This window comes from Schistocerca piceifrons, chromosome 4 (assembly GCF_021461385.2).
Source record: "Schistocerca piceifrons isolate TAMUIC-IGC-003096 chromosome 4, iqSchPice1.1, whole genome shotgun sequence".
Classification (NCBI taxonomy): Eukaryota; Metazoa; Arthropoda; class Insecta; order Orthoptera; family Acrididae; genus Schistocerca; species Schistocerca piceifrons.
Window position 1 is genome coordinate 451761315 of NC_060141.1, and position 25518 is coordinate 451786832.

At 40.8% G+C, this 25518-nt stretch overlaps 1 protein-coding gene across 1 annotated transcript in view; it reads right to left on the bottom strand.

Annotated features, from left to right (window-relative positions):
* The window catches only part of LOC124794899 (ADP-ribosylation factor-like protein 2), a 109090-nt gene that overhangs the window by 24229 nt on the left and 59343 nt on the right, over window positions 1-25518 (bottom strand). Inside the window, exon 4 of the mRNA XM_047258599.1 lies at window positions 8959-9039. Coding sequence (XP_047114555.1) covers window positions 8959-9039 — 81 coding nt within the window. The remainder of the gene's footprint in view (window positions 1-8958; window positions 9040-25518) is intronic.

Below are 25518 nucleotides of genomic sequence, written 5' to 3' on the forward strand. Positions count from 1 at the left end.
TTGAGGACAGATCAGCTTGGAAGGTGACTAGAAGTCTTCTTGGCAACACCAACAGATGTCCCCCCCCCCACCCCCCCCCCCACCCCCACTGCTAGTGGGCAACAATGCAGTCTGCAATCCAGACGACAAGGCAGATGCACTAGCTAACATCTTCATCAAGAACTATACACCAGTAAATGACCTTCGCAATCCTGCCCACCGTGAAACTGCAAATAATTGACTACCCTAGTTCAAGGCAGCACAAGCAGAAGATGACATGATCAAAGAAATCACAACAGCCGAAGCGGAGTTCCAACTCAGACACCTAAATTCCTGAACATCATGATGAGACAATCTCATCATGAATCAGATGTTGAAGCAGATGCCACCAGCAGCTGACACTCTCCTAACAAGAACCTTCAATAGCACACTGAAGAACTGGACAATACCGAAAAGCAAATATGCTACTGTAGTACCAATAGCCAAGCCCGGAACTGACCCCAGATATCCCTCCAACAACATGCCCATCAGTGTACTGCCAGCCATATCCAAACTCTTCAAGTGTCTGTACCTGAGAAGACTGTTCAACTACATGAATGCTGAATAATTGCTTCCCAATGAATAGTTCAGATTCAGAAATGGCCATAGCTCAAGAAACCAGCTACTTCGAGTGGTAGAAGACTGAATGGGAGACCTGGAATGTCAAGCATTCCTGGTAACAGTATTCCTAGATACATCACCAGCATTCGGCTCAGTGTGGCATGAGGATTTCCTGCATAAACTGATAGATCAGGGGTGGGAGGGCTGCAGGGTGGGGGTGGGGCTTCCATAGTCTCACACAAAACTACTGAAATCGTATCTCAATGGACACACCTTCCATGTGCAGGTACATAATGGAGAATCACTGACACACCACATCTTAGCTGGAGTCCCTCCAGGGAGTGTAATTGGCCCTATCCAGTACACACTCTGCACTAAAGACTTCCCTACAACAACGGACATTCACATTGCACTCTACACAAGTAATATGTCTCAGTATTGCCAGGAGCAGAAGTGCAAGATATATCCAACACAGACTCCAGTGAGTCACTGATAACCTCTACATGAAGCCCGCGACACCCCAATGCCTGGGGAAAAACTGCACTCTACCTGGAGATAACACTAGATTGACACCTCATGTGGAAAAAGCATGTCGAAAACATTCACAAGAAGGCCATGGATAGACTGAGGAAACCCTGCACACTCCTCAATCCCATCTCCACACTCCCATAAGGAACCACACTTTGAGGTCAGTCCTCGAATATGTTGCAGTGGTGTGGGGTAATGCTGCAAAGAACCCACAGGACAACTGCAACAAGTCCACAACTGTATGCTGCAGTGCACCCTCCATCTTCAGTGGAGCTTCTCAACCACTGAGCTATATGAGCTGACAGATATAGCTCACCTGAGAGAGAGAGAGATTCTCTCGGAGATGAGATGACCTGAGGAGCTGAACTTGGCAACCACCAGCACTTCAGGAAATGCGAGCAGTGGCCAGACCTTCTGAGAAGCTAAGAAGATGGTGCAACCACACGCTGCCTCTCCCAAGAACTCTAAGTATCCTAAATCCATTCCTGAATGTAAATAGTGTACTTACTTCCCACTGTAAATATTTCCCACCCCAAAAGTCGATAACTCTAATAACAACTGTGAATGTCTGTGAATGTACATAGATGTCCATGTTTCTTTTACAAATAATGTCCACAGGAGTAATTTCAAAGTCTGAACAGCAATCACTGGGGGAGAAAGAAGAAATCATCCTCAAGAAGAAAAGTGCTTATCCCAAAAACCAGCCTCAGTGAGCACCTGTAGAAGACAGTGAGTCATGCAATTCGAAATATAGTGTGAGAATGACATCAACAACTGTCAGAGGACCCAAATATTAATTACAATACATCAAATTAAAGGAAGGTTCCTCATGTCAAATATATAATTTCTTTTGAGTTGAGCACCTGTCAAAAATTGTGCGCCTATTATATTTTATATTTTTCATCAGACACAAAGTGCTAAAATCACAGTGTGCAGCATGCTGTCTCTGAGACAGCAATGGACATACCTTTCATAAAGTAGTGATGGACCATGAAGATCTTGCACATCAGCATAATGCTGGAGCATTGCTACAAGTGTGCCACTTTTTAGTGTCTCCTGTTCTGTGGAGTGCAAACATATATCTGACAGATCCTGACTCTGTTGTAGTGATGGCAGACAAAATTATTAAAAATATTTACAGAGTGATTATAATTAAAGTTAAAATTTTGAACTGCTGTAGATATAACACCACTGGTCAGAATGACGTCAAATTGCAGCAGAATATTATCGGAAAAGGGGGAAAACGTATGGCAGAAGAAAAATGAACAGTTACAAAATGTAGCAATAGATGTGCTGTAAGCATCATAATTTAATAGTGGTTGACAACAAATGACAAACAAATCATACAACAATGCCTAAGGTGTATCTTTGACATTAAACAAACTGTACTACTCAGTGTGCTTGGGTGTACAGGTGTGATAGTGTTAGTAACGTAAGCCCATCTACCAAGGCAAGGTCATATCACATTGGGTGGGAAAAATTGGTATTTAATTGGCCTGATGCCAGAAATCGCAAAAAAGCATCAGGCCAAATCAAATCGGATTATTAATTTCCATGTGGCTGGTGCAAAACATGTTCACTATGCTGTCCACCATTTTCTGCAACAAGTTGAAATCAAGAAACAGTATCTTGCATAAAAATGATCCCATCCATACATCCACGCTGTTGAAGAGCTGGAATAACGTGCTTGAGCAAAAGACACTCATAGCGCTTACCAGTGATGATACAGGTAACAGGACCAGAAGCACCTGTCTCTTTGAAAAAACATGGCCCTATGGTAAATGATGACATAAATCTGCATCCCAAAATGACCTTTTCAGGATGAAGTGGTACTGGTTGATTTGCGTGTGGATTTTCTATTGCCCATATTCGACAATTCTGTGTATGGACACATATCCCGTCAGATGGATGAAGTGGTACTGGTTGATTTGCGTGTGGATTTTCTATTGCCCATATTCGACAATTCTGTGTATGGACACATATCCCGTCAGATGGAAGTGGGCTTCATCTGTCCACAAAAGTTTCCACGGCCAATCATTGTCCACTTCCATGCGAGCAAGAAATTCTAAAGTAAAGGTCTCTCTTGCTGGCAGGTCAACAGGAAGCGACTCATGCATATGGGTAATTTTGAATGGATAACAAAGAAAGATGCTTCATAGAATTTCACACATGGTGCTCACGGGTATGTCCAATGTTTGGGCAATTCTACATACATTACATGTTTGCACACCACCACTTGACCCCCCCCCCCCCTCCCCCCCACTACATTGCTGTGCTGTGGCCACTGCTTCCACTGAAATTGAATCGTTTCCTCCCTCTAACAGGTTGCACACCAAAAGAACCTGTCTTTTCGAATTTCCGAATCATTTTCTCTAAACCCACAGCAGTCATCGGTCCAACGCCTTTTTTCAAACCCTTCAGTGTCTGGAACTTCTGCAGAGCGACGTGTGCACAGTCATCATTCTTGTAATACAGCTTTACAAGCAGAGCATGATCCTGCTTTGAGACAGCCATGCCAAATGTCACAGATGCGAAAGGAGGAAAAGCCGTGTAGCCAGTGCGTTTATACCAATTTCAATGGGTCGTGCACATTTCATTTGTGTATTCTGACACATACAGCACCTTCTGCTGATCAGTTTTCACACTATTTGTTTTTCTTCTGCCACACATTTTCCCCCTTCTCCGATAATATGCTGTTGCAATTTGATGTCATTCTGACCAGTGGTGTTACTTCTACAGCGTTTTGAAAGTTTAATTTTATAAATGACCCTATATAATGCTAACCAGCTGCACCACAGTCAGAATTTGACACCAAACACACACATACTGGCCAAAAGTTATATTTGTGACAGTCTTTTTGCTGTGCCTATCTGCATCTCTGCTATATGGTGAGTAGCAACTTTCCTTTTCACAATAATGAAACACTTGTTCCATTTTGCCACCAGAGTTTACCAAAATGGGAAAAACAGATAAAATGAGACACTGACTTCACAGTTACACTCAAAGAATGTGTACTGTACAGTTGTTTCTTCTAATTGTTATAAAGAAGTACACCAAGAGTTTGAATAAGGTTGGCTCCATTATCAAAGTAATAAACCATTCTGAACGTATACTTTTAACTTTTCAGCCATGTTGGCTGGTCAACTTCGTATATACTGTGAGCAGTGTTCTAAAATAAGTTTGCTGCCTAAAGCTCTATAAAACTGTGAGGTATTGTTAGTAACACGGTGCTACACATACAGCATTAAACTCCTGGTTTCAGTCTACGCCCTTTGGTGTACATTTGTCAAACAGTGGCCATTCTGCTGCTCAGTGAGACAGTTCATTATAAGATGTAGCATTTGCTGGATGTCGAGCTTCTGGTAATATTAGCAACATTTTGCCATGAAGTCATCAGAGTCAAGTCTATGTCAGCCACTGAGAATATCTACCAGCAGCATTCACAGCATCTGACAATTCCAACTACTTAAGATAGGAAGATTAAAATTCAACAGGTTAACACTGATGGATCACTAACTCCAACAGTAGAGAACAAAACCATTTCATTTTCAAAGAAACCATCTCACTCTTAGCCATAAGTGAAACAAATTATTTTGCATAATAAAGAAATAATTTATTCTGCCAGACACTCAAAAGTATTACATTCCATCAACTGTGCAGGGAAAATGTTAGAAAACTTCATACCACAATGAGTACGAGTCAATATGGCATGCTTCTTTATAGGCAAGGAATTACAATGTTTCCCACTTAAAGCTATTCACACTCCCTCTGGTAAGTAATTATCTTGTGTGACTATTAAGTTATGAAAGCTGGGGTGGTTTGGGTATGCGAAATTTTTGGAATACAGTTTTGATTGTACTTTTACAACAGTTTCAGTGTCACTACACACATATTTTAGGCTAAAATGGGACCTGGAAAACAAACCACACATGATGCACCATTAGAAAAATGCAAGAAGACTTCTGAAAAGAATAATGTCACTTTGTCCTACGTAAACAAGAAACAATATTCTGAAAACTTTCATTTTTGGCAAGATTTTGCACTGGTTAAACTGGAGAAATTTTGGCTCTCAAAAATTGATGAACATGAGTCCATCTTTTTCTGGGTTAAGACAGGTCATCAGAGACACAGCACTAGCTGGATAGGACAGTCAATTTGGGTTTGAAATATACTGAAGCTAAAGAGTGCAGCATGACAATTGATAATTGTTGACAGTGGCTTAATGTCCACATAACACACACCAAACCCCATAAATGACCCAAAGTTTGAGATGCATAAGGCTTTTACACATTTAGTCTTCATCTTATAGCATATTTCTCATTCAGGGTTCAGTTTTAAAACTTGTATTCCTCATTATGTGCTGGCTGGGGTGGCCGAGCGGTTCTAGGCGCTACAGTCTGGAACCGCGCGATCGCTACAGTCGCAGGTTCGAATCCTGCCTCGGGCATGGATGTGTGTGATGTCCTTAGGTTAGTTAGGTTTAAGTAGTTCTAAGTTCTAGGGGACTGATGACCTCAGCAGTTAAGTCCCATAGTGCTCAGAGCCATTTGATTTGAACCTCATTATGTGTGTTCACAATAAAAACAAAGACACTGCAGTTCTGTGTGGCACGCAGCATCTTATACATGTGCCACTGAGCAGTACAGTGCTTGAACTGTTACCAAATAATAGCACAGAAAAATTGACATCAAGATAACAGGTAACATATAGACAGCTAATAACTCAAAGCCTCCTGAAGTGTCTCAATCATTTTGAAAGAGTTAAAGCAGCATCACCTTCATGATTATGCAGTTGTTTTTCACAGAAACATAATCAGAATATTTTTGACAATAGGAAATCAACACACACAGCCACCAGGTAACTGAGGCAAAAGCAACCTTTCATTCTCTGTGCAATTTAATAGAAAAACAATTGTCTCAAATCATGAACAGAACAATGTTTAGTCTTAAACAGGCCTTGAATGTCCCTCCCAAGCTTACACAGTGTGGGTAGGAGGTGTTATCAGAACAGGAAATTGCCTGCGATACTGATATACACTACAGTGATGTCATTTGAGTATCCCACTATGATTATGAAACACAAAACACACAAGATTTTCCTCAAGATCACCAGCAAATGACCACAACCTGCAATTTATGGCTCTTATATACCGCAAGAGAATGCAACAGAATTGCACGATGGCTTTTTGGAGGCAACTGGGATGGCTGTGTCGACCTAACACAATCCGTCTGAGCTTTAGGCATCCATTACTAAGGACAGAATAAGCCCCTCAGAACTGGGTTGTTTGAGGAAGGTGGGCAAGGAATACCAGCAATGGAACCTGGATCCCTTCACCAACAAGAGCAAAATTTAACACCTGATGACTGTCATAAAAAAGTGTGCGTGTTGCCACATATCTATGCACACCACAAGCATGTGATACCATGAGTTCTGCATACCTGGTGTCATTTACAGATTTTAGACAACTCTTGTCGGCTTTGTAGCATCAGGGCAGGAGCCTCCTAACTGCTGTCACAGTCTACAGTCAACAGTTTGGTGGTGGTGGTGGTAGTGGTGGTGGTTAGTGTTTAACGTCCTGTCGACAATGAGGTCATTAGAGACGGAGCGCAAGCTCGGGTTAGGGAAGGATTGGGAAGGAAATCGGCCATGCCCTTTCAAAGGAACCATCCTGGCATTTGCCTGAAACGATTTAGGGAAATCACGGAAAACCTAAATCAGGATGGCTGGAGACGGGATTGAACCATCGTCAACAATTTAGTGATGGGTTTGTGTTTCAAGATATTAATGCAAAAGCATCCTGCCCCCACCTTGGGGATAACTTTTTTCTAGGAGATGGGAATCAGTCAAATGGAATGGCCTTCAGTACCTGAAAGTGACTGAGCATACTTAGCACCAATTGAAACTTCCAGGGCATTGGCACAGACCCTTCTTCACACAACAGATGACCTTGGAAGATTTGCCACGGATGAGTGGGACAGGCGTGAACAGCAACATCGCAGTGACTTTGTGGACAAAAACTGATAGGAATTCAAGCCTGTTACAATGCACAGGGTGGAATAACAGCATTGACTGTCACCTATGCAGCAGGTATTGATTTCAAAGATGTGCACATTTGAATAAGCTGCTGCTATTTTTGTTATCTTTATGTCACAGTAAAGTTATTTTTCAGTTTCATAAGGCTTATTTGTTCATTCCTTGATCGCTTACAATCAGAGCCTACACACATTCACAGATATTCCGGTTGCACATAATTATTTTTGAGTAGTGTATATAGTGAGCAATTATTTTTGCTCATACTGTTGTTAATATTCACTTTTGGCTTTTTACACTTCAAGATGACCATAGTAAATTCTTTGACTACATTAACTTCAGTCAATGACTGATTTCAAATGGCACTTAAACATACCATGAAGTTCTTGGCAGATGACAGAGCCTGGTAAACACACAAAAAAGAGGTGTAATGGCAACTTTCTGAAGCGAGAACAGCCATTTGCTGATATGTTTAGAAATTACTCTTTGTGTGGTTAAGGTACTTCTTGATGCCATGAAGAACTAAAATCCAGTTCAGGCAATATCTTAGCACTTTTGATATCCAATAGGAGAAACATTCAATGAGTGGAGAAACTTTCCACAGCTACTACATTGAATAACAATTTAGTATGTTGAAGAAAATGTGGCCACCACACCCTTTTCTCTTTGTCACATATCCCCTGACAAAAAGTGACCTCTTCCTTCCAACTTCACTAATCATTTTTGTATTAAATATGTTTTCAATTGGTTGCTTTTCCTTTTACTTTTCCTTTCCATAAATGTTCGCAGCTACCTGCTTCTCCTTCAGCTAATTCACACGGCTGTTCATGCTGCCACAGAATCAAGAAAGACTGTAAATGTGTGTTCTACTGCCCACATTTTGAGAAACATATAGTAAATTCAGAATTTATAAGACCTTTGAATATTTTCAATGGGCTTATTTCACTTCTCTCTACTTTTTCTTTCTTATTTTTAGCCAGTTACATGATTTATGCTGTCACTTCCATTTCTCAAGATGTTTAATACATCTCCTAAAAGGATTACTGAAAATACCTAATCAATCTCAATAACACACTGTTTCTTTTAGACCACGAGCACCACCAAGTGCCTGTGATCCGTCTACTGATATGTGGCTAATTAATGAAATTTAGGATGACATTGAATTTTGGTGTCATATGTAACATATTATTAATGACAAACAAATATTTTTAAATTGAAGATCAGCTTGGCAAACTCTGATATGCAAATTCCTTGTGATTCACAACATGTAACATAAAACATCCAACCAATGCTCGTAGTTTTTAAAAATGAAATAAAGTTACAAAGTCTTTCTTTTTCTACGCATAGACTGATAACACATTTTTCATTTGATAACAAAGAAGAAAGCAGATTGGAGGGACAAATTTAATTGTCTCAGTTTGTTACAATAAAACAAAGTGATTTTAGCAAATATGTTCTCTGAAACTTTCAAACAGTTGAATACTAATGCTACTACGTACAGCAGCAACACTATGAGACTGATCAATGAAACTACATAGCTCCATATACCCTTCCAAAGTCTCAGACATATATGCAAACTGGATTGAGGAGGGAGGCATGCTAGTGTAGTTTGTGCAGTTGTACAGAGATACTGTGCCAGTGTGGTGTAGTGGTTTGCGCCTAGTGAGCAGGAGACCCGGGTTTAAATCATGACCTTGCTACAAATTTTAATTTGTTGCTTCAGTCTGCACATGTACATAACTAAGAGACTGGTTTGTTTCATTATGAGCACTACATTTCCAAAATGCAAGCACACTGCTTAATAAACTTTCTTCAACTTACATTTCTTATTTCTTCCGCAGACAGTGCCCCGGACAGATCTTGTTTGTTAGCAAAAACTAACAGTGTTGCTCCTGCCAGTCTCTGCACACATAAAAGACAAACTATAATGATATAACTGATATACAACAACAAGAATGCAAAATATTTAGGTCTCCAAAATAAACAATGAATTACAGGATCATTGTACCACCAAAATACAGGATGACTGTACCACCAAAATATAAGATTTTGATTGAGGACAGCATCGTTATCAAACCCCATGCAATAGATTAAAATTTGCAAATACTGTAAAAAGAGAATTAAATACTAAAAATATTACTTTTAATATGCAACTAGCTGAAATATTCTGCGCCGAAGGTAGTTTTCCACATGTTTTGCATATAACAAGCTTTCTACCCCGAGAGGAAGACTGTGTGAGGTAGACAATATTCCACTTTTATCCAGCTAAGCAAAACTTTTTTCCGCTGACATGAAAGGCAAAAGATTCACCATGGCCAAGTGGTTGACTGCACCAACCACAGCTTATTTGTGGTTTACTTTAACTCATTGCTTTCCAAGCCAGCATAATTTGCTCCTAGCAACAGTGAGAGGTTGGCATTATGATGGATCACACACTGTATCATAGCACTTCATCTACATGCCAGCACAATGTAGCTGTACAGGTGTGTGTGAGTGAGTGTGAGTGTGTGTGTGTGCGTCTGTGTGTGCGAGCGCGCGCGTGCACATATGGGGAGGAGGGCGGGCCGTACATGTGTGCGTGTCTGCACGCACTCCCCCCCCCCCCTCCCCCCCCCCCCCACACACACACATACATTTATGTAAGCATACTTTAACTCGGAAAAAGATTTGTCCTAAATTTAGCAAAGTTTTGTTGATGATTCAACACCTCTACTATTCAGTGAATTTTTACATTTTCTCCTAAATTATTGATTTTAAAAGTTCATTTTGTGTGCTTATCAGGGTTCTGGTATTTTGACAGAATGTACTAAATGAGTGCGCTTCAAGATATACACCTTTGTCCAAGTTGCAGTATTGTATTTTGCTGGTAGATGTTTCAAATGGAGATGATACTTATTTGCAATTCTGTCTTCAGGAAAAATTTATCCTAATAAGCTCTAGGGAACACAATGGAAACCACTCTCCTAAGTGATTTTCCAGGTCATTGAGACATTGAACAAAATGGTTTATCCAGAGCTGATCAGACTGCTCAAAAAGTAACACAATCTTCGCATTAATGTGAGAGCCTGCCCCAGCAATGTGCCTGATGTAATTCTCAAGTTCATAATTAAGGCTACTATTACCAGCACTCCCCAATATTATGACATTATCCTCCTTAAAAACATCCTTCCCCAAATACACACAGGTGAAATCACTGACCTTTGTATTTGGCTAAAAATACACTCCTGGAAATTGAAATAAGAACACCGTGAATTCATTGTCCCAGGAAGGGGAAACTTTATTGACACATTCCTGGGGTCAGATACATCACATGATCACACTGACAGGACCACAGGCACATAGACACAGGCAACAGAGCATGCACAATGTCAGCACTAGAACAGTGTATATCCACCTTTCGCAGCAATGCAGGCTGCTATTCTCCCATGGAGACGATCATAGAGATGCTGGATGTAGTCCTGTGGAACGGCTTGCCATGCCATTTCCACCTGGCGCCTCAGTTGGACCAGCGTTCGTGCTGGACGTGCAGACCGCGTGAGACGACGCTTCATCCAGTCCCAAACATGCTCAATGGGGGACAGATCTGGAGATCTTGCTGGCCAGGGTAGTTGACTTACACCTTCTAGAGCACGTTGGGTGGCACGGGATACATGCGGACGTGCATTGTCCTGTTGGAACAGCAAGTTCCCTTGCCGGTCTAGGAATGGTAGAACGATGGGTTCGATGACGGTTTGGATGTACCGTGCACTATTCAGTGTCCCCTCGACGATCACCAGTGGTGTACGGCCAGTGTAGGAGATCGCTCCCCACACCATGATGCCGGGTGTTGGCCCTGTGTGCCTCGGTCGTATGCAGTCCTGACTGTGGCGCTCACCTGCACGGCGCCAAACACGCATACGACCATCATTGGCACCAAGGCAGAAGCGACTCTCATCGCTGAAGACGACACGTCTCCATTCGTCCCTCCATTCACGCCTGTCGCGACACCACTGGAGGCGGGCTGCGCGATGTTGGGGCGTGAGCGGAAGACGGCCTAACGGTGTGCGGGACTGTAGCCCAGCTTCATGGAGACGGTTGCGAATGGTCCTCGCCGATACCCCAGGAGCAACAGTGTCCCTAATTTGCTGGGAAGTGGCGGTGCGGTCCCCTACGGCACTGCGTAGGATCCTACGGTCTTGGCGTGCATCCGTGCGTTGCTGCGGTCCGGTCCCAGGTCGACGGGCACGTGCACCTTCTGCCGACCACTGGCGACAACATCGATGTACTGTGGAGACCTCACGCCCCACGTGTTGAGCAATTCGGCGGTACGTCCACCCGGCCTCCCGCATGCCCACTATACGCCCTCGCTCAAAGTCCGTCAACTGCACATACGGTTCACGTCCACGCTGTCGCGGCATGCTACCAGTGTTAAAGACTGCGATGGAGCTCCGTATGCCACGGCAAACTGGCTGACACTGACGGCGGCGGTGCACAAATGCTGCGCAGCTAGCGCCATTCGACGGCCAACACCGCGGTTCCTGGTGTGTCCGCTGTGCCGTGTTGCTTGTACAGCCCTCTCGCAGTGTCCGGAGCAAGTATGGTGGGTCTGACACACCGGTGTCAATGTGTTCTTTTTTCCATTTCCAGGAGTGTACTTGTTACCTCTTAATCAACACCCAAAGAGTCGTCTAACAATTCTACTATTTTCCTCCTATGATATTACTTTACAATGAGACTTTCTTGGCCTTCTTAACTCTTTCCTTTGCAGCCTCACATTCCACCTTATGTCTTCTGCTTTATACAACCTCTGAAATTGTCAGATAATCTGTACATTTTTGTACACTGTCTCCAAAGTACTGACTGTTGGAAATGTTTAATACTGAAGCTATCTGATTTGCAGCATTTCTTGGATAGCTTGAAAGTAATTTAGTCTTCTGATCTAGGTCTAATATTAGTACTGCAAACTGCAGTTCGCGACTGTACAAACCTTTCTTGTGCTACTGATAAATCAGCTCAGAATTTCAGACTGCCACTCTTTTTCCATTAATGAGGAGTGACAGTATCCATCACTGCATCAACAGTACAGAATGTCCAGCATCATTCTTCACATGGACATCCCATAAGACAGTAAAATGACATTTCCCACAACGATTTCCATTCAGAACAACTATTTTAGCATACTGACAGTAAAATTTTGTACGAAATATTAGGTTTAATATATAACTAAGGAGAGACACCATCCACTACTTGGAAATAATTGAAAATTATTCGCCTACAATAGTATTATATAGTTTAAATGTCATTTTTAAACTTAAATACTTTGTTTACGTTGAGAAAATGAAATTCATTTATGAAATACAATATTCACACAAACTGTAAAGGCAGTTTATTTACTGTCAAGAGTTAATTGAAGTGGCCAGTAATGTAACTGTCATTAAAAGTTATGAGACTTTAATAAGTCCTACACAACAAACTAATTAATGCAGATTAATGGGCAGTGGGTGGATAGAGAAAGGACTCCGACAGCTGTTGCTGCGACAGTCATTCTGCATATACATGCAACAGCAATCCAACAATATCACTCCCTTCCATGATCAGTTTTCAATCACTCGGTTACTGTGATCTAAGTGTAAGCCAGCTGAGATAACCACCTTTTATTTAATGGGAAATGTGCCATGGAAAGTATGCACAGGGTGTTGTTTTTAAAAGGGAAAACTCAAAAGGGGGAAAATATGTGGTAACAGAAGCAAAATTGTTTCATTAAACATGGGTTTGCAAACAAGCCATTTGCAGGATATTTACAAATGTGTGATCATCAGCCACAATTGACTTCAGTATGAAATACTGTCTTAGTTAGTGCAAGTATATCTGAAGTGCAATTTTTTTTATTAAGTTTACCATCTAACTGAACAGCTCCTTTCCTCTGCCTTCCCTCTCCCTCCTCCATCCCCCACTCCCTCTAAGAATCATGGACGTTGCCAATGTGCCTCAGCAATACATTTAGCTGTCTAATAGTTGCAATCTCAATGGAGGGGCATCTGTGGAGAGGCCAGACTCATGGTTCCTGAAGAAGGGCAGCAGCCTTTTCAGTAGTTGTGGGGACAACAGTCTGTATAATAGACTGATGCAGATTTTAACATTAGCCAATTTGGCCTTGCTGTGTTGGTACTTCAAATGGCTAAAAGAAAGAGGAAAACACTACAGCCATTATATTTTCAGGAGACATCCTATTTGGTAAAATATTCCAGAGGTAAAATAGCCCCCAATTCGGATCATTAAGAGATACAAATTGAAGTTCTATGGAATGGGGCACTGAATGCTGGATCACTTAACAGAATGGGTAGGTTAGAAAATTTGAAAAGAGAACTGGATAGTTTGAAGCTAGGTATTATACGAAATAGTGGGGTGCAGGGGCAAAATAAAAAACAGGACTTCTAGTCAAGTGAATACAGAGTTATCAACCCAAAAGCAAATAAGATTAATACAGGTAATGATGGGTAGTGCAAGAGTAGGTAGAATGAATAAGAAAAAATGAATGTGCATAAGTTGCTATGAACAGCATAGTGAACGAACTACCATAACCAAGATAGATACGAAGCCATGCCCCTCACATAAGTACAAGTTTATAAGCTTAGTAGCTCCACAGATGATGAAGAGAATGAAAGACAAGTTGATGATATACAAGAAATTATTCTCTTAGTTATGGGGAACAAAAGTTTAATTGTGATTGGGGACTGGAATGCCGTACGAGAACAAAAAGAGAGAGAGAAAAAAGTAGATCTAGATCAAGGACTGTGAAATAATAATGAAAGGGGAAGTGATATGGGAGAATTTCACACAGGTCACAATTTGATCATTGCTAGATATGGTCTGAGAATCATGAAAGAAAGGTTGTGTTCTTGTATATGACTGGGAGACACAGGATAGTTTCAAACAGATTACAAATTGATAAGATGGACTTCAAAACCACATTTTAAAACTGTACATCATTTCCAGAGGAAGATTTGGACTCTGATCACGATTTATTGTTAGGGACAGGACCTTTTTTTTTGCCAACTTACCTTTTCTGCCTACTTTGGTTTACTTTTCAAGGTCTGTAGATTCTTTATTTTTTACTTATTCAAAGTTTATCAATGTTATGTTGACTATGTAAACATATCTGCCAATAACATTATTTTAATAATACACTACTGGCCATTAAAATTGCTACACCAAGAAGAAATGCAGATGATAAATGGGTATTCATTGGACATATATATAAATATATATATATATATATATATAGACACACACACACACACACACACACACACACACACACACACACACACACACACACAGTTTGGGTGCATAGATCCTGAGAAATCAGTACCCAGAACAACCACCTCTGACCATAATAACGGCCTTAATATGCCTGGGCATTGAGTCAAACAGAGCTTGGATGGTGTGTACAGATACACCTGCCCATGCAGCTTCAACACAATACCACAGTTCGTCAAGAGTAGTGACTGGCGTATTGTGACGAGCCAGTTGCTCGGCCACCACTGACCAGACGTTTTCAGTTGGTGAGAGATCTGGAGTATGTGCTGGCCAGGGCAGCAGTCGAACATTTTCTGTATCCTGCTGAAATGAAGGGTTTCGCAGGGATCGAATGGAGGGTAGAGCCACGGGACGTAACACATCTGAAATATAATGTCCACTGTTCAAAGTGTCATCAATGCGAACAACAGGTGACCGAGACGTGTAACCAATGGCACCTCATACCATCACGCTGGATGATAAGACAGTATGGCGATGACCAATACACGCTTCCAATGTGCGTTCACCGCGATGTTCTCAAACACGGATGCGACCATCATGATGCTGTTAACAGAACCTGGATTCATCTGAAAAAATGACGTTTTGCCATTCGTGCACCCAGGTTCATCGTTGAGTACACCATCCCAGCTGCTCCTATCTGTGATGCAGCGTCAAGGGTAACCGCAGCCATGGTCTCTGAGCTGATAGTCCATGCTGCCGCAAACGTCGCCGAACTGTTCATGGAGATGATTGCTGTCTTGAAAACATCCCCATCTGTTGACTCAGGGATCGAGACGTGGCTGCATGATCCGTTACAGCCATGTGGATAAGATGCCTGTCATCTTGACTGCTAGTGATAGGAGGCAGTTGGGATCCAGCACGGTGTTCCGTATTACCCTTCTAAACCCACCGATTCCATATTCTGCTAACAGTCATTGGATCTCGACCAACGCGAGCAGCAATGTCGCAATATGATAAACCGCAATCGCAATAGGCCATAATCTGACCTGTATCAAAGTTGGAAACGTGATGGCAAGCATTTCTCCTCCTTACATGGTGCATCACAACAACGTTTCACCAGGCATCGCCAGTCAACTGCTGTTTGTGTATGAGAAATTGGCTGGAAACTTTCCTCATGTCAGCACGTTGTAGGTGTCGCCACCGGTGCCAACCTCGTGTGAATGCTCTGACAAGCTAATCATTTGCATATCACAGCATCTTCTTCCTGTTGGTTAAATTTCAGGTCTGTAGCATGTCATCTTCCTGGTGTAGCAATTTTAATGGCCAGTAGTGTATAAGGAAAGGATAGATTGCTTCTCACTGTAAAAATGAAAAATGAGTTGCAGACAGGCACAACAAAAGGCTGTTACACATTTGGCCTTCTTCAGAGAAGGACACACACACACACACACACACACACACACACACACACACACACACACAAAATCCGCCCTCTCCAGCAGCTCGGACCAGACTGCAACTTTCAAGTGAATAAAAGCAGCAATCTGGAGGGAACAGGGAAGGGGAAGGGGAAGGGGAAGGGGAAGGGGAAGGGGAAGGGGAAGGGAAAGGAATAGCAGGGTACAGGCAGGGAAGAAAAGAGCACTGTCTGGCAGAGCAAGTAGGTACTATACGGAGGCTTGACAAGACTCTCACTGGGCACCGTGTTGAGAGGCTGTGGGGTAAGGAGGTGGGGAGGGAAGGAGGGAAATTGAGAGTGGGAAAGGAGAGGAACAGGGAAGGGGAAAGATGGGTGCCTTGGTACATGGTGGCACACAATGAGGACAAGGCAGTGTATAGGGAGGAGGTGAGAGGACAGGGGGAGGGGGGGGGGGTGAAAAGTGTTTTCTGGAGGGTCTGGGGATGGGATAGTTTTGGGAGCAAAGAATGTGTTGTAAGGATAACGTATATTGTTGATATTACAACCTAGAGTTTATATTGTTTAATTACACTATATTTATTGATGTCACATATCCAGTTATGTGTTTAGTTGTTAAAAATAAACCAATCAGTTGCCATGTTAATTGCATGCTTGCAAAACTCAAATTCCACATTTGGTGATGTTCTTTTTTATATTTGCATACTATGAAAACAGGAAGTTTAATTCAGGCATCATTTAAAGATATATCCAGAATGTGTCTTTTTTGTCTGATTTGTTGTGCAAGAGTTTCAGAAAATGTGATATTGAGGAATAAATTGTCGCTGGAATCTAGCTTCTTGGAAGTAAGATATTTTCATTTGATGTCACATCTAGAGCATCAGCTGTTTATGTGGGAAATGAAGTCATTTTATGATTTTACACAAACCTCAGCCTTAAGAAAAAGCTCAAGATTCAATTTAGTTTGGTTACTAAATTGGTGTCGTAAGATTTATGACATTTTTAATGGGAATGAGGATGATGCCAAATTGTGAGTCATTTCATAAAAACCACTGAGTACATTTTATGTCAATAAAAATTGCCAACTTCGTGTTATTTCTCAGGTTATTGTTTATGAAAAAATTTCCTAGCCCTATTTATTGTTTATGAACTGCACATTAAGATACAAGACAATGAGATCTGAGTAAATTGAAAGACCCAGAGGTTACTGATCATTTCAAAGGAGCATTAGACAATAATTGATTGAAACATGGAAAACCAATACAATGGAAGACAAATGGGTAGTTCTGAGAGATGAAATCGTGAAGGCAGGATACCAACTAAGCAAAAGACAAGGCCCAAAGAAATCACAGAATAACACGTGAGGTATTAAATTTAACGGATGACAAGAGGAAATATACAAATGAAGCAAGCAGAAGGGAATACAGCAGTTTAAAAAAATAAGACTGACAGAAAGTGCAAAATGGCTAAGCAGGAGGGTAAATACTAGGCTGTAGGAGTATGCATGACTATCCCATCTGTACAAAAATTAGAGGGAGCACTGATGGTTACAATGCCTGTGTGTTTGCAACATCTGTCTCACAATATAATCACTGACAATTACAGCTGTGGTAAATATTACGAAATAGTTTCACATTCTGCAACTATGCACTGATGTCAGCTGTTTGTGACACAAGAAAATCTGTGCCAAACCAAGACTCGAACCCTGATTTCCTGCTTCCCATGAGTGGTCACCTTAACCACATTGGCTATCCAACCACCCCACACGACTGATCCAAACTTCCACATGTCACGTAGTCACAAAGCTTATGCTCACACAATTTGTAACTCGTGTACAGGGAGACAAATATTAGATCATACATGATGGACTTTGTATTGTGAAGATACAGACACTGTATAAACACACATTATAACCATCAATGATGTATCCATGCCTTGACGAGCTATAGGGATGCTATAATATTTGTCTCCCTGTACGGGAATCATGAACTGTGTGAGTGTAAGGACTGTGACTATGTGACATATGCAAGTTTGGATCGGTCCCAGAGGTGTGCTTGGATAGCTAAAGTAGTTAAGGTGACCTCTCACACTAGGCAGGGAATCCAAATATGAGCCCTGGTCCAGCACAAATTTTCATGTGTAGCAAGCAGCTGATGTCAATACGTACTTGCAGAATGCAAAACTGTTTCATAAAATTACAGAAATATTTGGAGAAAAATAAAGCAGCTGCATGACTCTCAAGGACTCAGATGGCAAGTGAGTACAAAGCGCAGAAACAAAGCTGGAACAATGGAAGGAATACATAGAAGGGCAATGTGTGAAAAATGAACTTAAGGACAATACCATAGAACTGAAGAGAAAATAAATGGAGATAGAAATCTGACAGAAACAAAGTTGGAACAAGATCCCTGCAGTAGATGACATTTACACAGATTTACTCAGATTCTTGGGAGAGCCAGATATGACCAAACTATTTCATATGGTGTGCTAGATATATGAGACAAGCAAAATACCTCAGACTTCAAGAACAACGTGATAAATCTATTTCCAAAAAAAGCACGTGCTGACATTCCAAAATTATCAAACTATCAGCATAATAACTTTAAGGCTGCAAAATACCAACATGACTGGAAAAATTAGTAGAAGGGAGCCTCAGGGAAAATCAGTTTGGATTACAGAGAAATGTAGGAACACAGGAGGCAATACTGACCCTACCATTTATCTGAGAATATAGGTTGAAGAATGGCTAGCCTACATTTACAGCTTATGTGAATTTAGAGGAAGCCTTTGTTGACTGGAAAGAGCACTCTTTGGAATTCTCATGGTGGCAAGGATAAAACCAAATTGTAGTAGTAAGAGTCAATGAACCTGAAAGGGGAGCAGTAGTTGAGAAGAATGCAGGACTGGTTTGTAGCCTATCCCCAACATTACCCAATCTGCATACTGAGCAACAAGTAAAGGAAACTAAGGAACAATTTTTAAAAGGATTTAATGTTCAGGAGAAGAAATAAAAACTTTGAGGTTTGCCAGTTATATTATCTGTCAGAGGCAATCTGGTCAAGTTAAATGGAGTAGATAGTGTCTTGAAAAGAGTTTATATGAGAATTTGTTTCGGAAACAGATGTTACACAGCTACATTAGTTTTATTTTATTTATTTTTTTATTCTTGCTACTAGGCTTGCCTATCAGCCAAGCAGTCATGGTGGGATCCACTTATATCACTGGGTGGGCAGTAGAGAGGATATAATGGCAGACTGGCAACAGGAGAAAAAGCATTTCCGAAAAGAATAAATGTATTAGTAGAGAATATAAATTTAAGTGTTGTGAAGTCTTATCTGAAGGTATTTGCCTGGAGAGTACCCTTGTATGGAAGTGAAACATGGAAATTACACACTTCAGACAAGAAGAGAATAGAAGTCTTTAAAATGTGATGCAACAAAAGAATGCTGAAGATTAGATAGACTGAATGACTAATGAGGAGGCTTGAGTCCAACTGGGATAAAATCAACTTTATGGCACAACTTCATTAAAAATGAAGGGTTCTGTTGACACAGAGTATCATGAAGCTTCAAAGAATCACCAGTTCAGTAATGGAGGGAAGTGTGGGGGTAAAAATTGAGGAGAGAGAGTGCAAGGTAGGCTCAGATGGATATAGGTTGTAGTAATTATGCAGAGATGAAGAAGTCTGCACAAGTAAGACTTGTGTGAAAAGCTACAGCAAATGAGTATTTGGACTGCATATGACAACAACAACACTAACAACAACAGCAGCAAGAACTACTAATTCGATTCAAAATTCACCCATAGTCTACCTTTTTTTTTCTTTTTTTACAAAAGAAAACTGTTTCAGGTTTCAATTGACTGTACACTTATATTTGATAAATACGGTGTTTCATGTGTCATCCTGACTTTTTTATGCAGTACTGTACTCATCTCTGCAATGTGTTAAGAATTCTTTCATATAAAGCCAGTTCATTTCATAAATCTCAACAAGATCAAAGAATTCAACACTCCAATTCTTCAATCATATCAACAGGAGTGTTGCACACTTCACTTCTGAAATGACCCCAAGCAAAAAAATCATGAGGATTGAGGTCAGGTGCTCTTGGAGTCTACGGTACAGGCCTTGTTAAACCTATCCAACTGAAACCATTTTGGTGGGACAGACCATCGTCTTACATCAGCAGCAAAACATCCTGGTACTCCAGCATGCATCTGCCACAGTCTCCAATCCTGCAGTCAAAGTGAATGGGGACTTCATCAAAAAGTTAACATTTAAAATATTTTGGACTAACTAGGAAAATATTTCATACTGAAGTCAGTAGCATCCCATAAGCACACACCCGTTGTTATCTCTCAAATCCAGGGTCACTGGCAATTTTTGTTTCTGTTATCATACACTTTCAGCCAAGTCAGTTTTCGCTATTAGTTGTGATACATTAAGGAGCATAAGAAGAGATATTTGGGCAACCTCTTAACTGTTATTTAGTGCAGTGTAACAATTTTAGAGCTAGTAATCATTAAAAAATCAAAAGAAGCCCCAAATATATTATGAATAGGAAGGAGTGGAGCAGTCTTATTTGGGCAAATAAAGGCATAGATTCCAGATGTTATTAACTTTGGCTCTCAATAGTAGTAGTGTCATGCAAATAATCAAAGTTGAAGCATTATTTATGTGAATATAAATGAAAGGGATACATAAAAGACTATCGATAAATGAGGTATTGAAAGAATTTCTTAAGTCCGAATATGAATGGGGCAGTGCTCAGCAAGAGGCTGCAGGATAAGTTAGAGGGTATAAGTGCTAGTGATAAATTAGTTAGAAAGCACCAATAATAATAGAAGATAAAAATCAGGAATATCTGCATGGGGGGGGGGGGGGGGGGTCCACAGCATATGATGCATGTACTGATGCCATTATTCCTGTCAGTAGATTTAGACAGATCATCAGACTGTGGAAGTATAGAATGGAGACAGCATTTAGCTATAGAAACAATCAACAGAAAATCAGAACTTTCTCTTGTTGGTTCTGTGTGTGGTTTTGCTTACTGAAATGGGAAAGAGGATGAGAATAGAGCAGGTTCCACTGAACATTCTAAGATAAGTTCTGCCCAACTCAGCACAGGTTATCACAATTGTGAGCATTGTGCAGAGGGTGAAAGAATGCAGTCACGGGAAAAGTCTGGCATCTATGTATGAGTAGTTTGGCCCTTTTCATCTCACTGTCACAAGATGTGAATGGAACTGCAAGCCCACAGCTATAGATCAACTGATATGCGGTCCAAGTGGTCTTTACTCCAGAAAGTTTATAACTTTCTCCTCAAACAGAAAATGAATTTCTAAATTGGGTAGACAATATATGTTATTGTTACACTAAAAAAGATATCTGTGAAACTGTACAACTCACTCAGAAAATCTTCCAAATCTTTTAGCCTCTAATAAGACAAGTACAACAGATGTAAAAGATATTCTCCCTGTTTCCAGTGAAGTAATTTAATGTATCTCAGTAATTTATTATGATGTGAGATTTTAACAAAAGAAAAAAAATAGTACATGACTAAGATTGTGACATAGTTAATTTCTAAGTGTAATGAGCATGATAGCCATGAAAAGCACAGAAACTTAAAGTAACTACAAAACAAGAAAATAATGGAGTAGGGGCCCAAAACTGATGATTTTATTTTTTTAATACTTTTGTTTCCAATTTACGTTTAAGAACTCTATATGTGTTATCATGTTTGTGTAATACAATCTGTTTATGATGATGCATACGAGGGAAGCCATGCCATTTTTCATTTTGGAACATAAATCAAAAGTGGCATATTGTGTGATAACATTTGTAGCTACCACAAGTCACAATTACAAAATGAGGGTAATTTTCATAAACTCTAGTAGTAGTAGTGACCTCTCTCCTACCCCACTTCCCTCCAGGTTTTTTCTTTTTTTCCAATCTTTGCCTTCCTCTACAGTTTTTACCCTCTACAGCTCCCTCTAAGACATGATGTGTTACCAGATGTCCTATCATCCTGTTCCATCTTCTTGTCAGTGTTTTCCATGTATTCCTTTCCTCATCAATTTTGCAGAGAACCTCTTCATTCCTTACCTTACCAGCCCACCTTAATTTTTAACATTCTTCTGTAGTGCGACATCTCAAATGCTCCAAGTCTCTTCTTCTCCAGTTCTCCCACAGTCCATGTACATTTCCAGAAATTTTTCATCAAATTAAGCCCATGTTTGATACTTGTAGACTTCTCTTGACCAAGATTGCCCTTTCTGCCTCTGCTAGTCTGCTTTTTATGTCCTCTTTGTTCCATGTGTCATGGGTTATTTTGCTGCCTATGTAGCATAATTCCTTAACTTCTTCTACTTTGTGATCACCAATTCTGAAGTTAAATTTCCAGGTACTCTCATTTCTGCCACTTCTCATTACTTTTGTCTTTTTTTCAGTTTACTCTCAATCCATATTCCTTATCCATCAGATTGTTCATTCCATTCAACATAACCTGTAAGTCTTCTTCACTTTCGCTGAGGATAGCAATGTTACCGGCCAATCTTATAACTGATATCCTTTGACATTGAATTTTAATCCTACTCTTTCATTTCTGTCTTCGCATCTTTGATTATATTGAACAGTTTGGGGTAAAGATTAGATCCCTGTCTTACACCCTTTTTAATATGAGCTCTTCGTTCTTGGTCTTTCCCTATTTTTATCGGAATTTTGAACATCTTGCGCCATTTTACATTGTTGAACACTTTTTCCAGGTCATCAAATCCTATGAATGTATCTTCATTTTTCCTTCAGTCTTGTTTCCATTAATAACGACAATGTCAGAATTGCCTCTCTGGTGCCTCTACCTTTACTAAAACCTTACTGATCACCATCTCACATATCTTCATTTTTTTTTACCATACTTCTGTATATTAATCTTGCCAGCAACTTGGTGCAATAGTTGTTAAGCTGATTATGTGGTAATCCTCCCATATGTCGGCTCTTGTAATCTCGGAATTGTTTGGATAATATATTTCCAAAAGTCTAATGCTATACTGACAGCCTCATACATTCTACACACCAACATTAATAGTCATTTTGTTGCCATTTCCCCTAACAATTTTAGAAATTCCATCACCAAAATGCTTCCCTGATGCCTCAGAATGTGTCCTATCAACAGATCCCTTCTTTTAGTCAACTTTTGCCATAAATTTCTTTTTTTCCCCAATGTGGTGCAGTACTCTCATAAGTTATACAACTTACCCATTTAATATTCAGCATTCTTATATAGGATAACAATTTTAAAAGCTTCTTTTCTTCATGTCTGAACTGTTTATCATCTACATTTCACTTCCACAAAGGGCTGCATTCCAGACAAATATCTTCAGGAAAGACTTTCTGTCACTTGAGTTTATATTAGATGTTAACAAATGCCTACTTTTCCAGAAATGCTTTTCTTGCTATCGCTAGTCTGCATTTTATATCCTCTCTATTTCAGCTATCAGTAGTTTCTTCGCTAACCACATAACAAAGCCCATTTACTACTTTCTGTGTCTCATTTTCTAAGCTTATTGTGGTAAACTGTGGTTATCACATCAATTCTATTGGCACCTCACTGCCCATCAAAACTCAGCAGGACATGAGACACCAGCCCATCACACGTTGTTTAATCAGACCACAATGGCACACATTGGCTAAGTTTGGCCGCCAAGGGGCAGACTACCATGTAACTGGAGTGGCATGCACAGCAATCATCTAGCACAGCCAGGCAGAGATGTCTACCATTTTGCTATTTGACCCTAGAGTCAGGTGGTCTCGTTATCACTCTGTTCTGTTCCATGCCTTAGTAACATTCAAACCACTCACGGGTTACTGTTTGTCTCACTGGTACTGGCCTGGCAACGTACCAAGGGCAATGTGTTGAATGTGTTTGTGTTACTGCATTAAATTGTACTTTTACTGACTTTCTCAATTGTGTGTGTTACTACACAAGTGGTGACAAGTGAGGTTTATTCTTCACGTGTTTCATGAAAATTATGACACTGTCAACAGTCGCATCCTTGGAGGTCATTCTACAAAGTACAAAGCTACTAAAGCAGCAATTGTAAAAATAGCACTGCTTAGAAATTTAGCAGCAGGAACATACAGTCATGCTGGACAGGGTGTTTACAGGCCTGTTAATGAGGCCTCAAACTTTTCCAGTCTACCCACCTCCTTTCCCTGCCTATGATAATGCTGCGGAAGATTGGTAATCATACGAAAAATACCTAAGGCAACACTTCTGTGCTGGCATAAGCTGTCTGTTGCCAGCACACCAGTTGGCAAAGATGTAGTGTAGGTTGATTAGTAGGCACTGGATCAAGTGCGCCCATCACAAGAGAGGCCAGAGACACACCGACAAGAAACACACCGCCAATGCCCTCTCAACAGCATGTATTTACCTGCTGCCACTGACCGGAGGGACTCACTTGATTCACTATTCCAGTTTGGCTTCTGCCAGTCCACTCCGGTGCGGGTATAGTTTATCGCAGGTTATGACAGTGCAAAGTGACAGGATTAGTGCCTATAGTGGGACTATCTGTGAGACTAAAGTTTGTTATAGCAAGTGTCTGCAGGAGGACTATTGTTGATGAGCTTGTACCACAACATATGAACTCTATTCAAGTTAAGTAAATACTTTCCGTTATGTAAACCATATTAATCCATGTGTGCATTTGTGTTGAAGAAAGAGGATACCGGCGACCCGTAACATCCTCCTCTCCCTTGATTCCTCGCAGTACAAGACTCTACAGTGGCGACGAGGATACTACAACTGTGTGGTCCTCAAAGTAACAGACGCAGATGTCATTAAAGCACTTTTTTCTTAATGGATCTCCCCACAAATGTATCACTTGTTAGGGAAGTCTGCCCCCCTTCAATATTCTGCATCTCTATCATTTGATGAAATGTGTTGTTCACTGATTTCCTATTACTACAAGCATACTGATCTGATTCCCGTGAGAGTAGAGTCTGATCAGTTCAGAAAGCAACCCCATCAATCTTACTGCAATTGGGCTGCAGAACTGCAGGGGTTAAGTTGCAAGTGTCATTTCACTATTGTTAAATCTCGGAAATCTTATGCAGATAGTATGGTTAAAGATGCTATTACATGAGTAGCCTCCAATAAGGAAGTTTGGTGATGGGCATTGTAAGCTTTTGAAGTTTCTTATGCCACTGGCCACCAATGGCTGGACTCAGGCAGCAACATGTGTATGTGCCTAGCATGCCCTCAGAAGTGGAGGTTGTGTCAGTGCAGTATCTTCAGCTGCAGCATTCCACAGCCATGGTGGTAAACTTTCTGCAAGCCCCTGCTCCCTGCCCAGTCTGTTTTGCTCTACACAACTGGCTACCTTGTCTGCAGCATTGAGTGTTGTGCCGTCCATGTCATAAGAAAGGTCACATTGCAATTGTGTGCAATGCTTGGTCTGCTTCCACTGTGCCATTCACATCTCAACCTATGGAGATTAATGTCGTTAGTCATGTGTGTGAAGATATTTTAGCTGTTTCTAACAAACTGTTCACTGATATGCATGCTGATGGAACTCTCTTATGTTTTCAGGTGGATACAGACTCAGTGATCTCACTACTGAATTCTAATACTTACCTATGCCTCTGTTTCCCTCCGCTCTCAGCTAATTCATGCCATCTTATCAGTTACAACCGACAGCAGATTCCTCCTCATGGCAAGTTTATTGCA